At 47.7% G+C, this 16,902-nt stretch overlaps 1 protein-coding gene across 6 annotated transcripts in view; it reads right to left on the bottom strand.

The window, feature by feature from the left end:
* Positions 1-16,902, bottom strand: part of SCML4 (Scm polycomb group protein like 4) — a 138,688-nt gene that overhangs the window by 31,515 nt on the left and 90,271 nt on the right. For 4 of the 6 annotated variants that reach the window (XR_009506198.1, XR_009506199.1, XM_059941471.1 and 1 more), the window contains 2 exons: positions 16,558-16,758; positions 11,996-12,190 (listed from right to left, as the gene is read on the bottom strand). Coding sequence is in view for 2 of the 6 variants with exons in the window: in XM_059941471.1 (XP_059797454.1) it covers positions 11,996-12,190; positions 16,558-16,758 (396 nt within the window). In the remaining 4 variants the exon portion in view is untranslated. Of the gene's footprint in view, positions 1-1,978; positions 2,051-2,531; positions 2,788-11,995; positions 12,191-16,557; positions 16,759-16,902 lie in introns of those variants that run through there. The other 2 variants (XM_059941473.1, XM_059941474.1) reach the window with 2 other exon arrangements.

Genomic DNA, 16,902 nt, shown 5'->3' with positions numbered 1-16,902 from the left:
ACCCTATTTCCAAAGAAGGTCCCTTTCACAGGTACCTGCAGTTAGGACTTGAACATGTATCTTTTTGGAAGACACAAAAACAGGTGAACGTTATTTTATTATAGTCATATATTTTAGTGCACAGCAATAAAATATAGTTAGCTCATCAAACTATGATTTCACTGATAAGTTATCACTGCTTAAGATGACTAAAGGCTACGGTTAAAAGAAATGAATCCATTTAAAGGAATATCTTGAGTAAACACTTCTATAGGTTTTAGTCAGACATAGCAAAAATTGTGAAGGTGGTAAATTAATGGTGGAATGGCTTGAGCTTGTCCCAAATTCTCTCTTCAGGCAGGGTGGTATTTGGAGCGGAAAATAAAGTAAATAACTGAGCCTCTTATTTAAAAGCTTGCCAAAACAGATCTTACAATCTCCTCACAGTTAGGTCATTGTGCCACAAACCTCATTGCCTGAAACTTCTTCCTTACACCTAACCCCAATTCCTCTTGCTTCAGTTAAAACGATGACTGCTGGGTACCTACCCTTTATATTATTAAAACCATTAAGTCATCCAACATACAGGTAAGATGAATTTAATAAAGTGTGGCTCGTGAATTCTTTGTTACCCAAAACCACTATTTAAAGTTGGTAAAAAAAAAAAAAAAAAGACCAAATCTCCTTGGAGAGAGAACTACACTTTTCAAGCAGTTTTGTGGCTGACTGGTGAGTGAACACCAGATGGGGCCAGCAGACCTGGGATCATCTGCGGAGAGTGCCCTGCGTGGATCTGATTCCCGCACACAGACTTGTGGTAAACTACAGGGCTGACAGATTAAGAGGTTCCCAGTCTTTTTTCCTGGATTCTTAGAAAATCACTTCTCATCTGAAATGAGCTACCTTGTCACCCTGGCACCTCTCATTAAACAAGAGGATCCAGCCCAGCCTCTATTTAAGGCCGTTTCATCACTGTGCACACCAGCTCAGCAAAGCAGGGTAAACAAGAGGCATTTTATGTGCTTCTCTTCTATAACCTCCTGCCTCTATCCAAGACACTAAGGATGCCACTTATAAATCATTAAATCTTTCCTCCAGAAAAAGGATTAATCTGCTTTCATACGATCACAAGAGCATGCTTAAATAGAAAGGCACAGGCACAAATGGCACATTCAAAGAAGGCTGCCACGTTTTCAAGGTTTGGTGTCTTAGGAACATTCAAAAGAGGCTAACGTGCCTTTTTCACCATAGCTAATCTGCTTGTGGACTATGGTTTCCCCAGCTGCTACGTATAAAGCCTGCCCATTAGGCTAAAAAATACTCTAGAAGACTTCAAACCCACTCAAGCCTCAAAGGATACCCCTTTGCTCCTGAACCTGCACCAGGTCTAAGCGTCCTTGTTTGGAGAACAAAGCTCTAGGGTCTGAGTCAGGACTGTGTGGACTCCTCCCTCCACCCACACCCCTGCAGAGGCCTGGGGGACGCCCAGCACGGCCCATCCTGCTGCGGTTCTGGAGGGTCAGCTGAGCACCTGGAAAGTGCAGAACCTCCAAAGAGAAGCGGGAAGAGGCAGAGGGACAGGAAGGAGAAAGCCAAGAGCCAGAGACAGAAAGAGAAAGTCCCAAAGCAGCGACAGCAGCCCAGGGAGGAAAGAGGGGCCCACATGGATGAGACTCCAGACCTGCTGACCTGAGGTTTAGTTCAGGGGGTGCTGGCCCCTTTTCAGGTAGGACACAAGAGCCAACTGCTCACAGTTAAGTGAGCTTGGACTATTTAATTTATTTAAAGAATTTTAAAAGGCACTTTACTTGGATTCTCTAACCAAATGAAGCCCTGAAAAGCGACAACACCACCGTCTGCAAAATTATTCTCAAGTAATCTCTCTGCAATAATAACCCTACATCCCAGAGTCTCAGACACTGTTCTTCCCAGCACTAAACAGTTCTCTCTCTCTCTCTCTCTCATACACACACACACACACACACACACACACACTCACCTTCCACTCCCCTTTCCTCACATCAGTCACAACTTCCCAGCTGAAGGAGCAGCTGCACAGAGTGAACCCTTTCTACAATCAGCTCTGCTACCTCCCCCCAGGCTGAAAGCCATTGCCTCTCCTGGGATTGATTGCCAGCGGGTCTGCCCAGCCCAGCAGGCCACGTGACCCTGCCCAGGCTGACAAGAAGGTCAGACCACTGGACCAGTGTCCAGAGGGCTCCGTGTGTGAGCGCCTTGGCTCTGCTGTTTAAAGAGATAGCGGCACCACGGGTCCCTAGCCCTGCACCCCAGATGAGAAAAGGAAGTAACAGAGTCGGCCTGATAACACCGCCACGTGAATTACCGTGCAATAACTATTCCCCTCTGCTTAATCAGGTGCCACCACCTAAGGAGCACAGCCAGTGAGTTCTGGAATGCAGGGAAAGAGACCTGCAAGGAGAGAAGCAGAAAGAGGAAGGGGGGCAGGAGGGAGAAGGGCCAGGAGACACTAGCAGGTCCCCGTAGAGCAGCCCCTCCCCTGCTCAGAGCCGGACCTGGGCTTCACTTCCTACCTGGAGTGGCCGGGTCTCCGCCACCAGGCAGCCGCACGCACGCTTCTCGCCAGCACCGCCGCCAGCGCCCAGCGCGTGCTCGGCTGTGGGCGGCAGGGAGGCCCTCGGCGGGACTCCTCGGTGTCCGAAACCAGCAGATCTCCTCTCTGCCCTCCCGCCGCCTTTCACTGCGGTTCTCGTGGAGGTCTGCAGGTTTCCTTCACTCCGGCTCGGTCCCGCCCCTTGTTCTGGCTCAGATAAGCTCATCACGTTCTCCCTTAGGGCCCCCTGTGGCCTCTTGTCCCAGCCTTCCTGGTTCAAAGGGCACCAGGCCACACCACCTATGAGGCTTAGCCTTTCGTTCGCTTCAATTAAATTTTCCATTAACTTGGTCTCTGGCCAGTACAGATTTTCTCTTCAAGCTCGTCTCTAAGTTCAGATCACTCAGCCCTCAGAATCAACCTTATAACTCCCCTTGGGTCCATTTAAGTACATTTATATTTTCCCCCTGACACCTGAACTTCTTTAGTCCTTTCCAGTGTTGCTGGTTTGCCTGAGACTTTGTCTTTAAGATTTAAGATTTCCTCTTGTGGAAACTTTGCCCGAAGGCAGTTTTGCCCAGTGTCAGCCGTTTGAGAATAGTGAATGCCCTTTCAGTCTCCAGAGGGGAGCAGGTTCCCTAACCACCATCTCTGTGGTCTTTTCTTTGTGGCTTTGCCAAGCCTCTACCCCGAGGCTTAAGGGAATGAGTTCCCAGAAGGCGGGGGAGGGTGAGAGTGTGGGACCTCCCACAGTCAAGCTCTGTTTCCTCAATAGCCCCCCCCCCACCCACTCTTTTTGGTCTTTCATAGAACTCTGGGGAAATTTAAAGTGATCCTTAATCAGGAAAACGTTGGAGTCCCTGGAATAGAGAACACCATATAACTTTTGGTTCTAAATGGACATCCTAATTTTTAGGAAGGCTTTCCTGTATTTCTCAAGTGGGCGAAGCAGGCTGCCATGTTGTGAGAAGCTCTGTGGAGAGGCCTATATGGCAAGGAACCAATGGCTTGTGGGAAATGGAATCCCGCCAACAACCATATGAATGAGCTAGGAAGTAGATCCTGCCCTAGTTGAACTCTGGGATGCTTGCAGCCTTGTGAAAGACCCAGAGCCAGGGGACCAAGTTAAGCTGCACCTGAATTCCTGAGTCACAGAAACTGTGAGATAATAAATGTTATTTTAAGCCACTAAGTTTTGGGGTAATTTGTCACACAGCAATAGATAAATAATACAGGTGGGAAAGGGGAATTTGTTTCATTCCTCTTGACTCTGCATATCTAGGTTGGAAGTTGTAACTATTAATTCGGTAGCAGCTAGGATGTATCTGCTATAGAATATCTAACTCTCTGTCAGGAAGTTTATGGGATTTTTTTTTTTCCCCAAAATCAAAGGGTTTGCTACTTATGTCTGAGACCCAGAAACTACCAACTAATAGGAGAAAGCTCATGGAGTTTATCTTAGAAGGCTGCTGGTTTCCAAAGTTGCTTCAATTCCTCTTGGCATGGTTTGCCAATTTAACCCTAGTTCTGATGCACGGTCAGTAGATACTGGTGTGGATAACCTGCAGATATTACCTTAGGACCCACCACAGGGGCTCAGGGTATTAGTCCAGAGGAGCAGCCCAAAGGATAGAGAATCCAATTACAGCTCCTCTGGGCCCTGGAGATTTTGGGATGGCCAAATCTCATATACTTGATCCTTTGTTTCCATCAGTCCTTGTGCTTTCTGTGTTCTGATGTATAAACCAGAGACCTTGGTCACCATCTCCTTGGATCTCCTTAGAGACCTTGCCCATTCCCTACGTCTACTCTTCCATCAAGGCAGGAGCCTCTTTGGACAGGCCTGCCAGAGACACAGAGGGCCTTCCGCACCTGGCTCAGCTGTCCCCAGCATCGTCCCCAGTCCAAGAGTGGCTCATGGGGGATTGATGGGTAGGGGTGTCACATGAAGGACAGTTTCATGGAACAAAGGGGAAGATTTCCAGTAGATTTCTTTATTTGAAGAGAGGCATGGGGCAGGGGCAGGGGTGTCTTTCAGAGAATTCCTGAGACCAGCCTTGTAGGAAGAAAGAGCTCATACCGCCTATTTTTTGGCAGCCTCTTTTTCTCCTCCACACTCCCTCCTAGAAGGAGCTCTCCCAAACAGTAGAAAGCCTACTGGGGATTTACCACCATCATCATTCTGCTCCTCAAGTCTTTGGTGTTGGCATCTTTAATCCACAAAATGACTTTATTTGTGATCTTGGACAAGAGGAGCGTTATCTTCATTTCTTTTTGTTCCATTTTAAAGTATATACTTTCTATTAAAATATTACCAAACTGGTCACCATGATTCAATAGTAGCCTATTTATCCCATATTTCAAGTACCTTGGGAGGTTCCAACAACTTAATTGGAACATTCATTCATTCATTTAACCAGTAATTATTGAATCCTTGTGCTTCCTCAATATCTACAGGATTCAAAAGAGAACCAAAGCATTACAGCGCAAAGGGATCCAATAAATTACTGAGCATTGTGAAAATCTATTTCAAATTCTACAAAACCCAGTGTTTTCCTTAGTGGTTACATTTTTCCCTTTTAGCTCAATGTTTTAAAATAGGTACAGATATTATACTTTAATGAATGATATCACTGAAAGGATGATAAATAGCTTTTCCTAAATGAACTCATGTTGGCACACAGGCAGAGCTAAAATCAGGAATTCTACACTGGCAAACACTCCCTATTCCATGCTGTAAGAGCTCTGGCTGGGCTTCTCCTGGACCCATCTGTCCGAAAATATAGGAAGGCCTTTTGTATTTGCTGCCGAACTTGCGGACATTCTTCTTTTCACCTTTCCATCAAAACTTCCTGCAAAGATTCTTAAGAACTGAGCTTGACACTGATACTTTGTTCTCCTTCCAAATGACCCCCTTTCCAATGCATGGCTTGAGAACCTGATGGCTCATTTTGTTCACATGGCCTGTGGCTATGACAGGGTGAACATAGCTCTGCAATATTCTAATCATTGGCCTGCACACACCTTCCTTCATTTCTTTTTTTCCCCCATCATTTCATATATTATTTAAAATACCAGGTCAAACCACACCTAGTGTCGGTGGAGTAGGCCACTTTGTGTGGGTTTTGTAGGGATGAGAAAGTTCTCCTGGTGTCTAGGATGATAGGCTCTGCCTGTCCTGTGGATGTCGTCTAGCAACGATGTAGCTAGGGCACAAGGATAAGGATGAGACACTCCTTGGGGCCAAGATATTAACCAGAAGGAGAAAAGATAATTGATGTCCCTGGAGTGCAGTTTCTACCTAGATTTTGCTAAGTGGGCATCTGTGTTTGTTTTGTTCTTTTACATCTTTTCTAGAAGAAGTGACACAGGGGTACCACAAGCCACTTGTGAACATCCATTTTGTGTGGTCAGGCTTCTGAGCCAGGGAACGGGACACACACACACCCCAGCAAGTGTTGGGTAATGGGGCCCTACCGATAGGCTTGGGAGCAAAAGCAAAGGGCCAGGGAGGAGAAGACCTAGGCTCAGCTTCCACCCTGCTGCTGCCTTTCTGTGTGGCTCTGGACCAGTGGCCTCAGCTCTGCAGGTATCACACGTAGAGGGAGCTCAGAAAACGTTTACCAACTGATCATATGGATAGTTCTGTATAATGGAACTCATGCCACTTGATAAGCTCTATTTCCTTTTAGAAATAAACAACCTTTTGGAAAGAGAGATATTCTCTGGATAGTCATTCTCTGTAGGGCTATTACATTAGACAAATTTGTAGTTTAACAAGGAAGCAGATTTGATTTCTAGATGCTGGGTATGAAGGTTCAACCATTCAACCACAGCAGAATGTACCATGCGTGTCTGTTACTCCAGTAGTTTTCTGGTGCCTGGCTCCAAGACCACCAGCCAAGGAAGAAAACATCAAGCCTCAAGAATAAATGTCCTTTCTCATCTCCCACCCCCACCGTCTGTGTATCAAAAAAAGCTACTCAACAAACAGTAAACAATTTGTTCCCATCATGTCAAACCTTCAAAAGGCAGGAAACCAATCACTAAACTAGATCTTGCAAAAGAGTTCAGCTATCACATTTGTGGTTTCCAGAGAAGATCTCCCCAACGCTTGGTGAGCAGACAGTTTGTTCTGTTGTGTCGCATAGAATTCGAAACAGTAAATATTTACTGTGGACTTGTTACGTCTCAGGCTCTGCTGGGGACTGCACGTCCCTGCCCTCAAGTCTACCTAGCAGGGAGATGAGGTCTGGACCCAGATTCTAGCAGTATAAGGCAGGGAGGGTATGTAAACAAGGGTCTGAGAGAACAGATCCCTGGGGTCTTCTAGGAATTCAGGGAAGCTTAGAGGGCAACAGAGACCCTGCTGCCGGTGGTGGTCAGGCCTCACCGAGAAATTTGCCCGTCATCATTCTTTCCTTTCTTTTACTCTCTTCTCCAGCACTGCAAACCTCCTCTTTCTCACCTGGATTTGCACATGTGCCACCTTGCCTGACTACTCTGCCCCCTCACGCCCCTCTCTTCTTCTCCAGCCCACAGACACCTCCACGGGGCACCAGATCATCCTCAGCAGCAATGCTTTTACAGGTTTGGCACCATCCTAGCACAGATAGACTTATTTTACTGAAAACCTGAAATAAATTTACCTCTGGGAGCAGGACTCCGTCAGCACACACTTTCTTGTTCAGAGTGTGGTCCCCAACCAGCAGCAGCACGGACATCACCTGGGAGCCTGTTAGAAACCAGACTCTCAGGCCCCACTCCAGCCCTCCTGAGCCAGAATCCACATTTTATCAAGATGCCCGGGTGGTACCAGGGCATGTTAAAGTTTGAGAAGCACTGGCTAAAGCTTACTTATAATTGAGACCTTTTTTTTTTTCAACATTCAAAGATAAGGTAAAATTTCCCCATGATCATCTCAGGACTTCTGACAGAACCACAAATGTTATCAAATCCATGTTTTTGCTTCCATTCTCCTAAAGCATCCAGGGAACTGCTCTTCTTCTGAAACCATGAACATTTGGCTGTCAGTTAATAGATTTGGAGGAAAATGACTAAAATTCTTGGTCTCAAGCCAAGAACTCTACCTTCCAGACTGAATTCAGGCAGCTGAGTGGGTCTGAAGCCCGGTTTTCCCTGAATGCAGGAGAAACATCATTTGGTGACAGAGTGTATCTTTCAAAGGTCTGAGGAAGAGATTTGGAAGAAGCCCTCTCTCTGCTCTAATGTGAGCCCTTCTGTCTTGGTATCCTCATCTTCCCATTTGGGGGACCCCTCCCCAGGGCTCCTGGGGCCTCTCACCTCCTGCTGTCCGCGGCCTTCCTCTGCCACCTCCAGCCGTGACTCTCAGCTTGGAAGGTACCAGAGAGGACATCTTGCTCTTCCTCCTCTGGGCTGGCAGAGTTCACCCTAATGGCCCTGACACGTGGACACCTGCACTTGGCACCAGTAATGAGGAGATCTCTCCATCCAAGCAGCTCCTTCTACTTCTGAATGGCTCTGACTTTTCAAAGTTCTTTACAATGTCAACCCCACCTGACTCCTGAGGGAGCTGTCTTCTGAGAGTTCCACCTGGTTAGTCAGCTGCCAAGTCCTCTACGTGGGAGGGTATTCCTGAAACCCAGGCTTCTCCAACTTTAACGTGTCTTCAAAACACCTGGGATCTGTTGTGAAGGAGTGAGGGAGGGCCACTGAGCTTTTCCTTTCTCAGGTTATGACAGTGCTCCTGACCAGAGTTTGAGTGGCAAGACGTGAGGTTTAATTAAATCTATCTTCAGGGCCACGGAGAACAGATCCACATGACCTGCTGTCATATCCTGGAACAGAAAATTTTGTCTTCCCCAAATCATCCATTTTTTTATATAGTTCCTTATGTGTCATGGCTTTGCATTTTCTTATTGTCTGATTAACTGTCTTTTGGAAATGTCCTAATGAGTGTTGACAAACCCTCTAACTGTGTGGCACCAAACCTGGAACACTCCAGCTTTGACTGAACAACCTTGGGGCAGAGCAGCATCTGGTTCAAATGAGTTCAAGACTGTACGATCTTGTTTAGGAACGACGTGGTCCTACGGATGGATATGAAGCCTAAAATCAATGAAGACCTCCATCCCTTCGCTTATAAATACACCTGCCTTTCTTGCCACAATCGTGGGAAAGTGGGTAATAAACTAATTCCTCATCCAAGGTAATAATAACTTGATATGTTATCCTTTAAGGGAACTTTGACGAGGCAATCCTAAAGAGGCAATGTCTTAGTCTAAAGGCAAACTCTTTAGTGGTGTCACCCTAGGCCCCATGGCAGACGGGTAGGAGAGATGTGTGCCAGGGGGCTGCTCAAAGCTTACCGTGCCATAGCTGCTTCCTCCACCCTCCCTGGGGCCCCAGACACAAGAAACACACAGCGCTTGGTTCTGTAGCACCCAGGGCATTGGGAACAATTTCCACAAGAACTGGAGCAATTCATTTTTTCAAAGCAGCCACAGGCTAGGGAAGGGCTTATGAAGACAACTGGAGTCATTACTTCCAAAGCCAAGCCAACTAGGAAAGAAACCAGCTTGCAGGCAGAAATACCGGCCTCAGCCGAGGGAAGAAGTGAGGCGGCTACACTACACTTTTCCCAGGAAGAAGACAGTAACTTCACTCAGCATGGTGAGCTTGGAAGGAGAAAGAATAAGGTGGAAACCAAGGCAAAGGTTTCCTCAATGATCACTTAAGGAGAGCTGAAGGGGGGGTTCCTGGGACAGGAAGTTAAAATGAAACTATTTTAGTTTCAGTTTTGCTGAAGCTGCAAGACAACAGTCTCCCCATACCAGAGTGAAGTGTGGAGATCTAGCAGAAAGAGGTGGTGGGAAGCCAGTTTTACATGTGTAGATGACGACCCACATGCAGCCTGCAAAAGAAATTGTAGAGGTTGAAAAGCAGGTTGAATAGAAGATGAACTGTGGAGAGAACTGCCCCATGTGTTCTAAGAGCTTCAGTGTGGCCGTGTGACTAGCTTGATATCTGTCCCTGGAGCTCAAGAGACACAATGGATTATTGCTTGATTTCCATGAGAAACCAAAAAGTCTGGCTGCTGTGATGGCAGGACAAAGGAGAGGTGCCTGCTGAGATCAGCCTGCACGCCCTGAGTTTGTTTGGGCAAAGGATGTTTCTAAGGGACCAGATGTGGGCCATCAGAAGAGAGATCTGAAGTGAGATTATCTTAGATCCTTTCCATAGGACTGTCTGGAGGCACAAGGGGGCCTCAGCAGAAAGAAGCTAGAGATGTACCCACGGATGCCTTGAGGCTGTGGGAAGAATTGTTAAGTGACCAGCCAGAGAAGAGTTACCTTTGTCCATGTCAAGGAACGTGCAGATGAGAGATGGTAGGATCACCAAAGGACCCATGCAAGAGCCCACAGGATGCAGAATCAGCTCGAAACACCTGCCAGAACCAGGGAGCCTGATGCCAGCTCACAGCGGGATTAGTCAAGTAAAAACTCTCCTACCTCTTGCCTCCCCTCCTTCCCTCACTCTGATCAGGAAGGATTGGGAATCATTACTAGCTCGATAAGGAAGGGGCAAAAACATGGGGTTGGGCAGGAGGTGGAGAGAAGCCAACCATGCCCTCCTTTACTGCTGCAGGCAACTGGCCTGAAGCAGGGCTGAGCTGGGAATGGGGAGTAGTTCCATCTTTGAGTGAAATTTAAAGTTTGATGATCACACTGACCTGGACATATTAATTATTTACTGGACAATGTTTTGTTATCTGAAAGGAGCCAGAAAAGTCACAAGATTTGCCCTGAATTTCATCCATGGACAGGGAAGAAGTGGTCTCACAGGAGACTTTCATTTAAAGGAGAATGGGAGACATGCATTATGTGGCTTTATGATTATGTCCATGGGTCATTGCTTGTTCAATGTAACAATGACTTTAGGGTGTGCGAAGTGAAAACAGATCATCATCTGCTATTTTCATTGTAAGATACGTTAGCTTTACAATATGTTTCTGAGTCAACTAAGGTTTACAGGAGAGGCCAGATTCATAGACTGTCAGAACCAGAACATTATACATGAGCAACTCAGCCCATCATTTCACACAGGAAACTGAGGTCCAGAGACATGAGAAGACTTCCCCAAGCTCACACATATAGAGGCATCAAGAAAAACACAGAAGTATATAGCATCTGCTCACACAGACTATATTTAATTAGGTACATTTCTTTGTAAAGGCCAGATTTCTTCCTGTTTCCCAGGTCTCTGAGAGTTTAAAGTAAAATTGTAGACAAGGCTCTTGACAGGATGTGAGAAAATCTATGCTTAGAATCTAACTTTATCCTTCCCTGATGTTCTCCTAGGCTTAAAACATAGCCACTCCTATTATAAGTATCCTTTTGTTGAATGCTCTAAGCCTGTCTGTGAGCACATACCTGCAAATGTAAGTTTTTCATTATTCATACTGGTCACTCAATACCTCAAAAACTTTCCTAAGCTCACATACGTATTTGTCTTATTCCAAGACAGGGTCTCGCATGGTGCTTGGAACAGAAAAGGGTTCAGCAAGTGTTTGCAGAATGACATAATGGCTAGATTCCATTTCACTGTCTATGTGTTCTTTATATATATCAACAACACTGCTTCCAGAGAAAGAAAAAAAGGCAACATGCCTGTTCATCCTTGGGAACCTGGAATCTAGAACCTGGACTCATGTTCAACTCCTTGCAAATCCATAACTCAGGGCCGCTAAGTGGGGAAGGAAGGAGCAGCCCATTGGGCAGACAACGGTGTGGCAAGTTTGCCCATGTGGCCTTGCTGCCCTTCCCACTGGCCAGTTCCCGATGCTGAGCTATTCTGGGGCTGGTGATACAAAAGGCATTCAGCCCCTGGGTCACTTTCTATCCTGTGATGAGAGAGAAACACTCTCACTGGAGGACATATGTGATTTATGGGCAGGTCAAATTCCTGCCAGGATAGACACTCTGTCACACATTTTATTGACCTGCATAGGAATCTGAGGCCCCCAGACAGGACCAACGTAATCAATTCTTTAGCCCTTGTTTCTTCAGGATTTCTTTGTTCCTGAGGCTAGTAGTCCTTCAATTACTCAACGATGATGAATAAATGCCCAAGGGCCTTAATTAGAAGAGAGGAAAAAAAAATCACTCATTGCATGTGATGCGGTCTCATTGTCTAAATTCTAATAACATAGGCCTAGAAGCTATAATGTCAGCTCTCAGTAGCTGGAACCATCTCTTCCCACTGCAGCCTGGGCAGGGACCGTCGGGGTGTCCTTGGTCCTGGTCAGCCTTGACTGTTCCCCGGGTGCCCAGAGGAGCAGCCCATGAGCTTCCAGCAGCAGAGCTCCCAGGAGCCCCCTCAGTGGCAGCCTCACCTGCCCCGGGAGGGCGGGGACACCTGGCACCACCTGCAGGCCCAGGAAGACAGACGGGCAAACCCTACCTGACTCCATCCTGTCTTCCCGGCTCTCAGGGGCTTCCTCGGAGGCGCTGGTGCCCCTGGGGAACGGCTGGTGGCTGAAGAGGTCGTCACACAGGAGGCTTCGGCACAGCTTGGCAAGGAAGCAGAGGACGTACCCGATGCTGTTCACCACGGGCAGACTCCGCAGGTGCTGCTTCCCATCAAAGGACGCGGAGACTGGAAGAGCACAGAGACAGCGACTCAGAGCGGGACTCTGGGAAAGCCGTCAGCCCGTCAGCCCTGGGGAAGAGGTTTTGGTTTGTTCAGTTTTGTTTTGTTTTTAACTAAGCTGTATTTGGATTTCACCTGTTCTTCCACTAATGTCCTATTTCATTTCCAGGATCTCATTCAGGAGACCACATCGGGTGTAGCTGTTGTGTGAACTCGGTCTCCTCGGGTCTGTGACTGTTTCACAGTCTTTTCTTGTTTTTCATGATCTTGACAGTCTTGAAGAGTACTGGTCAGGTATTTTGTAAAACGTCCCTCGATCTGGTTTGTCTGATGTTTTTCTTATGATTTTACTGGGGTCATGGGTTTTTGAGGAGGAAGACCACAGAGGCAGTGGGGGGTGGTACATGATAGCCACAGTTCATCACTGGGATGTTAACCTTTATCTCCTGGCCAAGACAGCGTTTGCCACATTTCTCCCCTGTATTCTTCATATTCTGTTCCTGGGAAATAAGTCACAAGGTCCTACCCACAGTTAAGGGCAGTGGAGAGATTAAGCTTTACCTCCTGGAGAGGGAAGAGTCTCTATATCATTTGGAATTCTTCTATAAAGGAAGACTTGTCCCATTTCCTCCATTTATTTATTTGTTTATTCATTAATATCAGTGCACACTCAATATATTTATTCTGGGGGAATTCCCTGGCAGTCCAGAGGTTGGGACTCAGTGCTCTCACTGCCGAGGGCCTGGGTTCGGTCCCTGGTTGGGGAACTAAGATCCCACAGGCCACGTGGTCTGGCCAAAAATAAATAAATAAATAAATAAAAGTTAAAAAAATATATATTTATTTTGTGTTGTGGGTTGTCCAATACTATATTATGTATCTTATTGCTAAATTATTCCAATTTTTGTCTTTGGCATCTTTCAGATTGACTCCTGTGTCCCTATGACATACCCTCATTTTTTTTAAGCAACTCTAGATAGACAGATCTAGATCAATAGGTAGGTCTAGAGAGATACGTCTAGATCTAGACATATAGGTATATTCAAATAAACTTGAGTTCATACTGAGGTCTCCAACTCTTAACACAGCACCACAGTGTTCAGGGTTCATTCAGCCTTCTGGGGAGGAGTCTTTATAAAAGAACAATAATGTCTCCACAGTGATGCTAGATCAAACTCAGTTTCTCTAGGGTGACCAGAATTTAGAAGAAACACCTGGTTCTTCCAGCCCAGAGCATGTTGCTTTCTGTAACCCTCCTCACAGCCCTCTGCTGCTGCATGAAGCTCGCACGGCAGCCCCAGGGTGCAGAACACGTGAGAAGATCCCCAGCAGGACATTCTGCTCCCACCCGGGCTCTGCCCTCAGCACCAGCACCTGGAGGGCAGCCTGGATCCTTATACTATATCTCTCAAAGGCTAGCACACTGTAAGGGCTGCGGCAGGGCGACCAGAGCCAGTTTTGATTTCAGAACTAAAAACCAAACAACAAAAAAACGCCACACCCATTTAAATTAGAAATCAAAACAATCTATTTCTTTTGTGTAACTTTTTATAGTTTGACTAGAGCTTTCACACCTATCACCTCATTTAGGCCTTCTGACTGTCCTGTGAGGACAGTGGAGAAAAAGTTATGACTCCATAATATGGATGAGGAAACTGAGGAGAAGGCCTAGAGTGGTTTTTTCCAGCTCATGAGGCCTGTAAGTGGCACTTGCCTGTCACTTTAATACTCCAGGTGACTCAGATTAGGAGAGCCAGCAAAGAGCTGCTTAGATGCTCAGTAAGGGGGTCACCCTGGCCACTCGAACACTCTGGAAATTCCCTCTTAGGTGGGCACTGCTGCTTGCCTCCGATACCTTGAAAGAGTAGGTGTGCTGGAAACTGAACCCACAGCAGGAAGGTCTGGGTCATCAGGCCTGTGCCATAAATCAGTGTGTATACATTCCCAGAGGTGCCTGGATGGTCACATAGTAGGAAAATTCCACCTTCTGGAAGCAGACATGGAATTTGTGAGATCACAAAATCTACCCCTCTGGGAGAGTGTGACTAAGGCGGAGCGTCCCAACAGGTGTGCTAGGAATGGGTCATGGGTACTGAGATACTATTCCCCCTCAGCCTTTGGGGTGGCCCAAGGCCCAGGCACAGCAGGTTAAATTCCCTTAGCCCATGGTGCCAGCACCAGTGTCACCATTTTCTACATGTTGTGCCATGGGGATGTTTAGAAAGCAGTGCCCTATGGATCAGGTTCTAGGTGGGGAGTGGGAGAGTCTGACTATTCCTCCTTGAGTCCCTCCCTAAACCACCTTGGGGCTATCGCCACCTTGCTGGGCTGCCACATCGCCATCAGAAACGTGAAAGCCCACCTTGCCACCTCACAACCTCAAGGCGGTGGCATGAGGAGGCCCCTCAGCCCTACTGCATTCTCCATGACCAAGTCCTCAGCTCTGGCCTTCCTGGGAATCCCTCAGCCAAGGGAAACTTGGCAGGGCTCTGCCCGCTCATGCATTGGTGCCAGGCACTGCAGAGCCTCCTCCCCAGCACCGAGGCCCCTGAGGCCACAGAAAAGCTGAGCAGGAGAGCAGGGAGAACGGAGTCAGCTCTCCCAGCTTGGGGGGCAGGGGCCACAAAGAACTCAGACGGGATTTGCTCAAGAGTGGGGACACATGGTACAGGAGGAGCTTTCTCTTAGCACTCGGTCTGCGTCTTGAGCCCTGCTGTTTAGCAAGGAAAAGGACAAGGCCTTCAACCTCAGAGGGCAGCCCAGGATCAAGAACCTGGCTCTCAGACAGAAACCAGGAGAAGAACAGCCAAGGAGCTCTCAGAGGCCTGACAGCAGGACTCTCCTCCTGGCCTCTCTTGGTGCAGTACTTCTTTGTCCTGTCTCTGCCCACATCTGCTGAAGTCTCTTAAAAGTCACCCTGGGTCAGACACATGCACCCAGACCTTGCCAAGTTCTATTTTAATCAATTACCAGCAAGTCAGACCCAGCTTCCTGCTCAGAGGGAGCTCCAGAAGGAGGGCTGAATCAATCAGAGCTGGTGAAGCTGTGTTGGAAAATCTCCCCATCTGCAAGCCCTCAGAATCAATCTGGAGTTAAATAAAACACTTATGCTTTGGTTTTTCAGGATGCAGCCACATTAAAGGCCCCTCTCCCCAACCCTTTCTTAGCCAGCCAGCAAGGTCACCTGCGCTGCCCCGTGGCTGGGGTATTGTATCCCTTTTCCCTGGTGATATGGAGGCTGTGTCTTTGATGCTGGGTCAGAGAAGACACCAGGCTGTCCCCTTGGAGTCAAAGCATCTTGCAAAGGCCTGGAGCTCCAGGGTTTAAGGGCAGGTGGTGACAACCACTGTGCATGTGGAGAGCCTCGGGTAAGACAGACAGAGCCTCTGTGGGGAAACATTTGAAGGGGGCAGAGCTCCCAATTCTGCCTCAGACTTGTGGTGACGGTTTCCACTCCCTCTGGATGCTGTTGGGTCAGGGTGGAAACTGGAGGAGGGTGGTGACAATGGGAGATGGGATTGACCCTGAAGGCTCTTGTTTAAAAAAAAAAAATGTCCTGTGAGATGGGGTTTAGACCATGAACTTTCCCCACTTCCCTGCATGGTGTTAAGGAATAAAGGAATAAAGCAGAGGAAGGGAGAATAAATAGTGACAAGGGCTGATGTGTTAGATATGTGGTCCGGGAAGGGCTTTTTGATAAGGTGGCATTTGAGTAGGAATCTGAGGGAACTCCAGGAGCAAGTCATGTGGACAGTTGGGGAAAGAGCATTCCAGAAAGAGAGACAAGCAGGTGCAAAGGCCCTGAGGCAGGAGGAGCATGGTTGGAGGACACAGGAATGAAGCCACTGTGGCCAGAGCAGTTTGGGACTCAATAGAAGTGCCCAGGAGATCAAGGAAGTTCCCAGGACCAGGTCACATAGGACCTGGGGGCCCCTGTAAGGATGTGGGCTTTTTCTCAGAGTGACATGGGAGCCATTGAGGGTTTGGAGAAAAGGAGGGGCATGATCTGACTTAGATTTTGAAAGAACCAGAATTGTGAAAGGATTCTGGATATATTTTGAAGTTGATTCTGAAAGGATTCTGGATATATTCTGCGGTTAGAACAATAGGATTTATTGATGGGTTGGAAGTGGGAGGTGAAAGAGGCAAGTCAAGGGAGAGGATTCAGATGTCCAGTCTTCTTATCCAGATCTGGAAGTATCTTCTCCTCAAGCCCCAAGAGACACCTTCGGCACACAGGCTCATTTAAGGACCCTGGAGCCCAGAAGATGGGGACAGACCCTGGCCACAGTTCCCTAAGCCTGATTACAGCTATTTTCCTCTTTGGAGCCACACCCACGGCCCTCCTCATACAGCCTGCTCCAGGGCTTTACCTGACACCATCTCACCACCGTAGCCCTGCTTGACCAGGGAGAAGACCAGCTTCTGCTGGTGGGCACAGTCGATGCACGCTTGCACGGCCTGCTGCAGGACAGCCGACGGCCTCTCGGGCCCAAAGTGCTCGGGGAGCTGCTGTACTTTCCTCCTCTCCAGGTACGGCCCTGCGTTGGCTTGCTTGTTGATGTAGAGGCAGACTGTGGAAACAGACCCACAAAGCCCTCAGCATCGAAGCACATCAGGCCAGGGGTGGCTCCCGTGCACACTGGGGATGCCTCAGCCGTGTCCCCTTGGCCCCGGTCTTGGGAAAGCAAAGGCCAAAGTGGGACCAGTTCTTCCCA

The sequence above is a fragment of the Balaenoptera ricei genome, chromosome 12 (genome assembly GCF_028023285.1).
Source record: "Balaenoptera ricei isolate mBalRic1 chromosome 12, mBalRic1.hap2, whole genome shotgun sequence".
Classification (NCBI taxonomy): Eukaryota; Metazoa; Chordata; class Mammalia; order Artiodactyla; family Balaenopteridae; genus Balaenoptera; species Balaenoptera ricei.
Note: the sequence above shows the minus strand (reverse complement) of the source record. Positions and strands in the feature narration are given on the sequence as shown.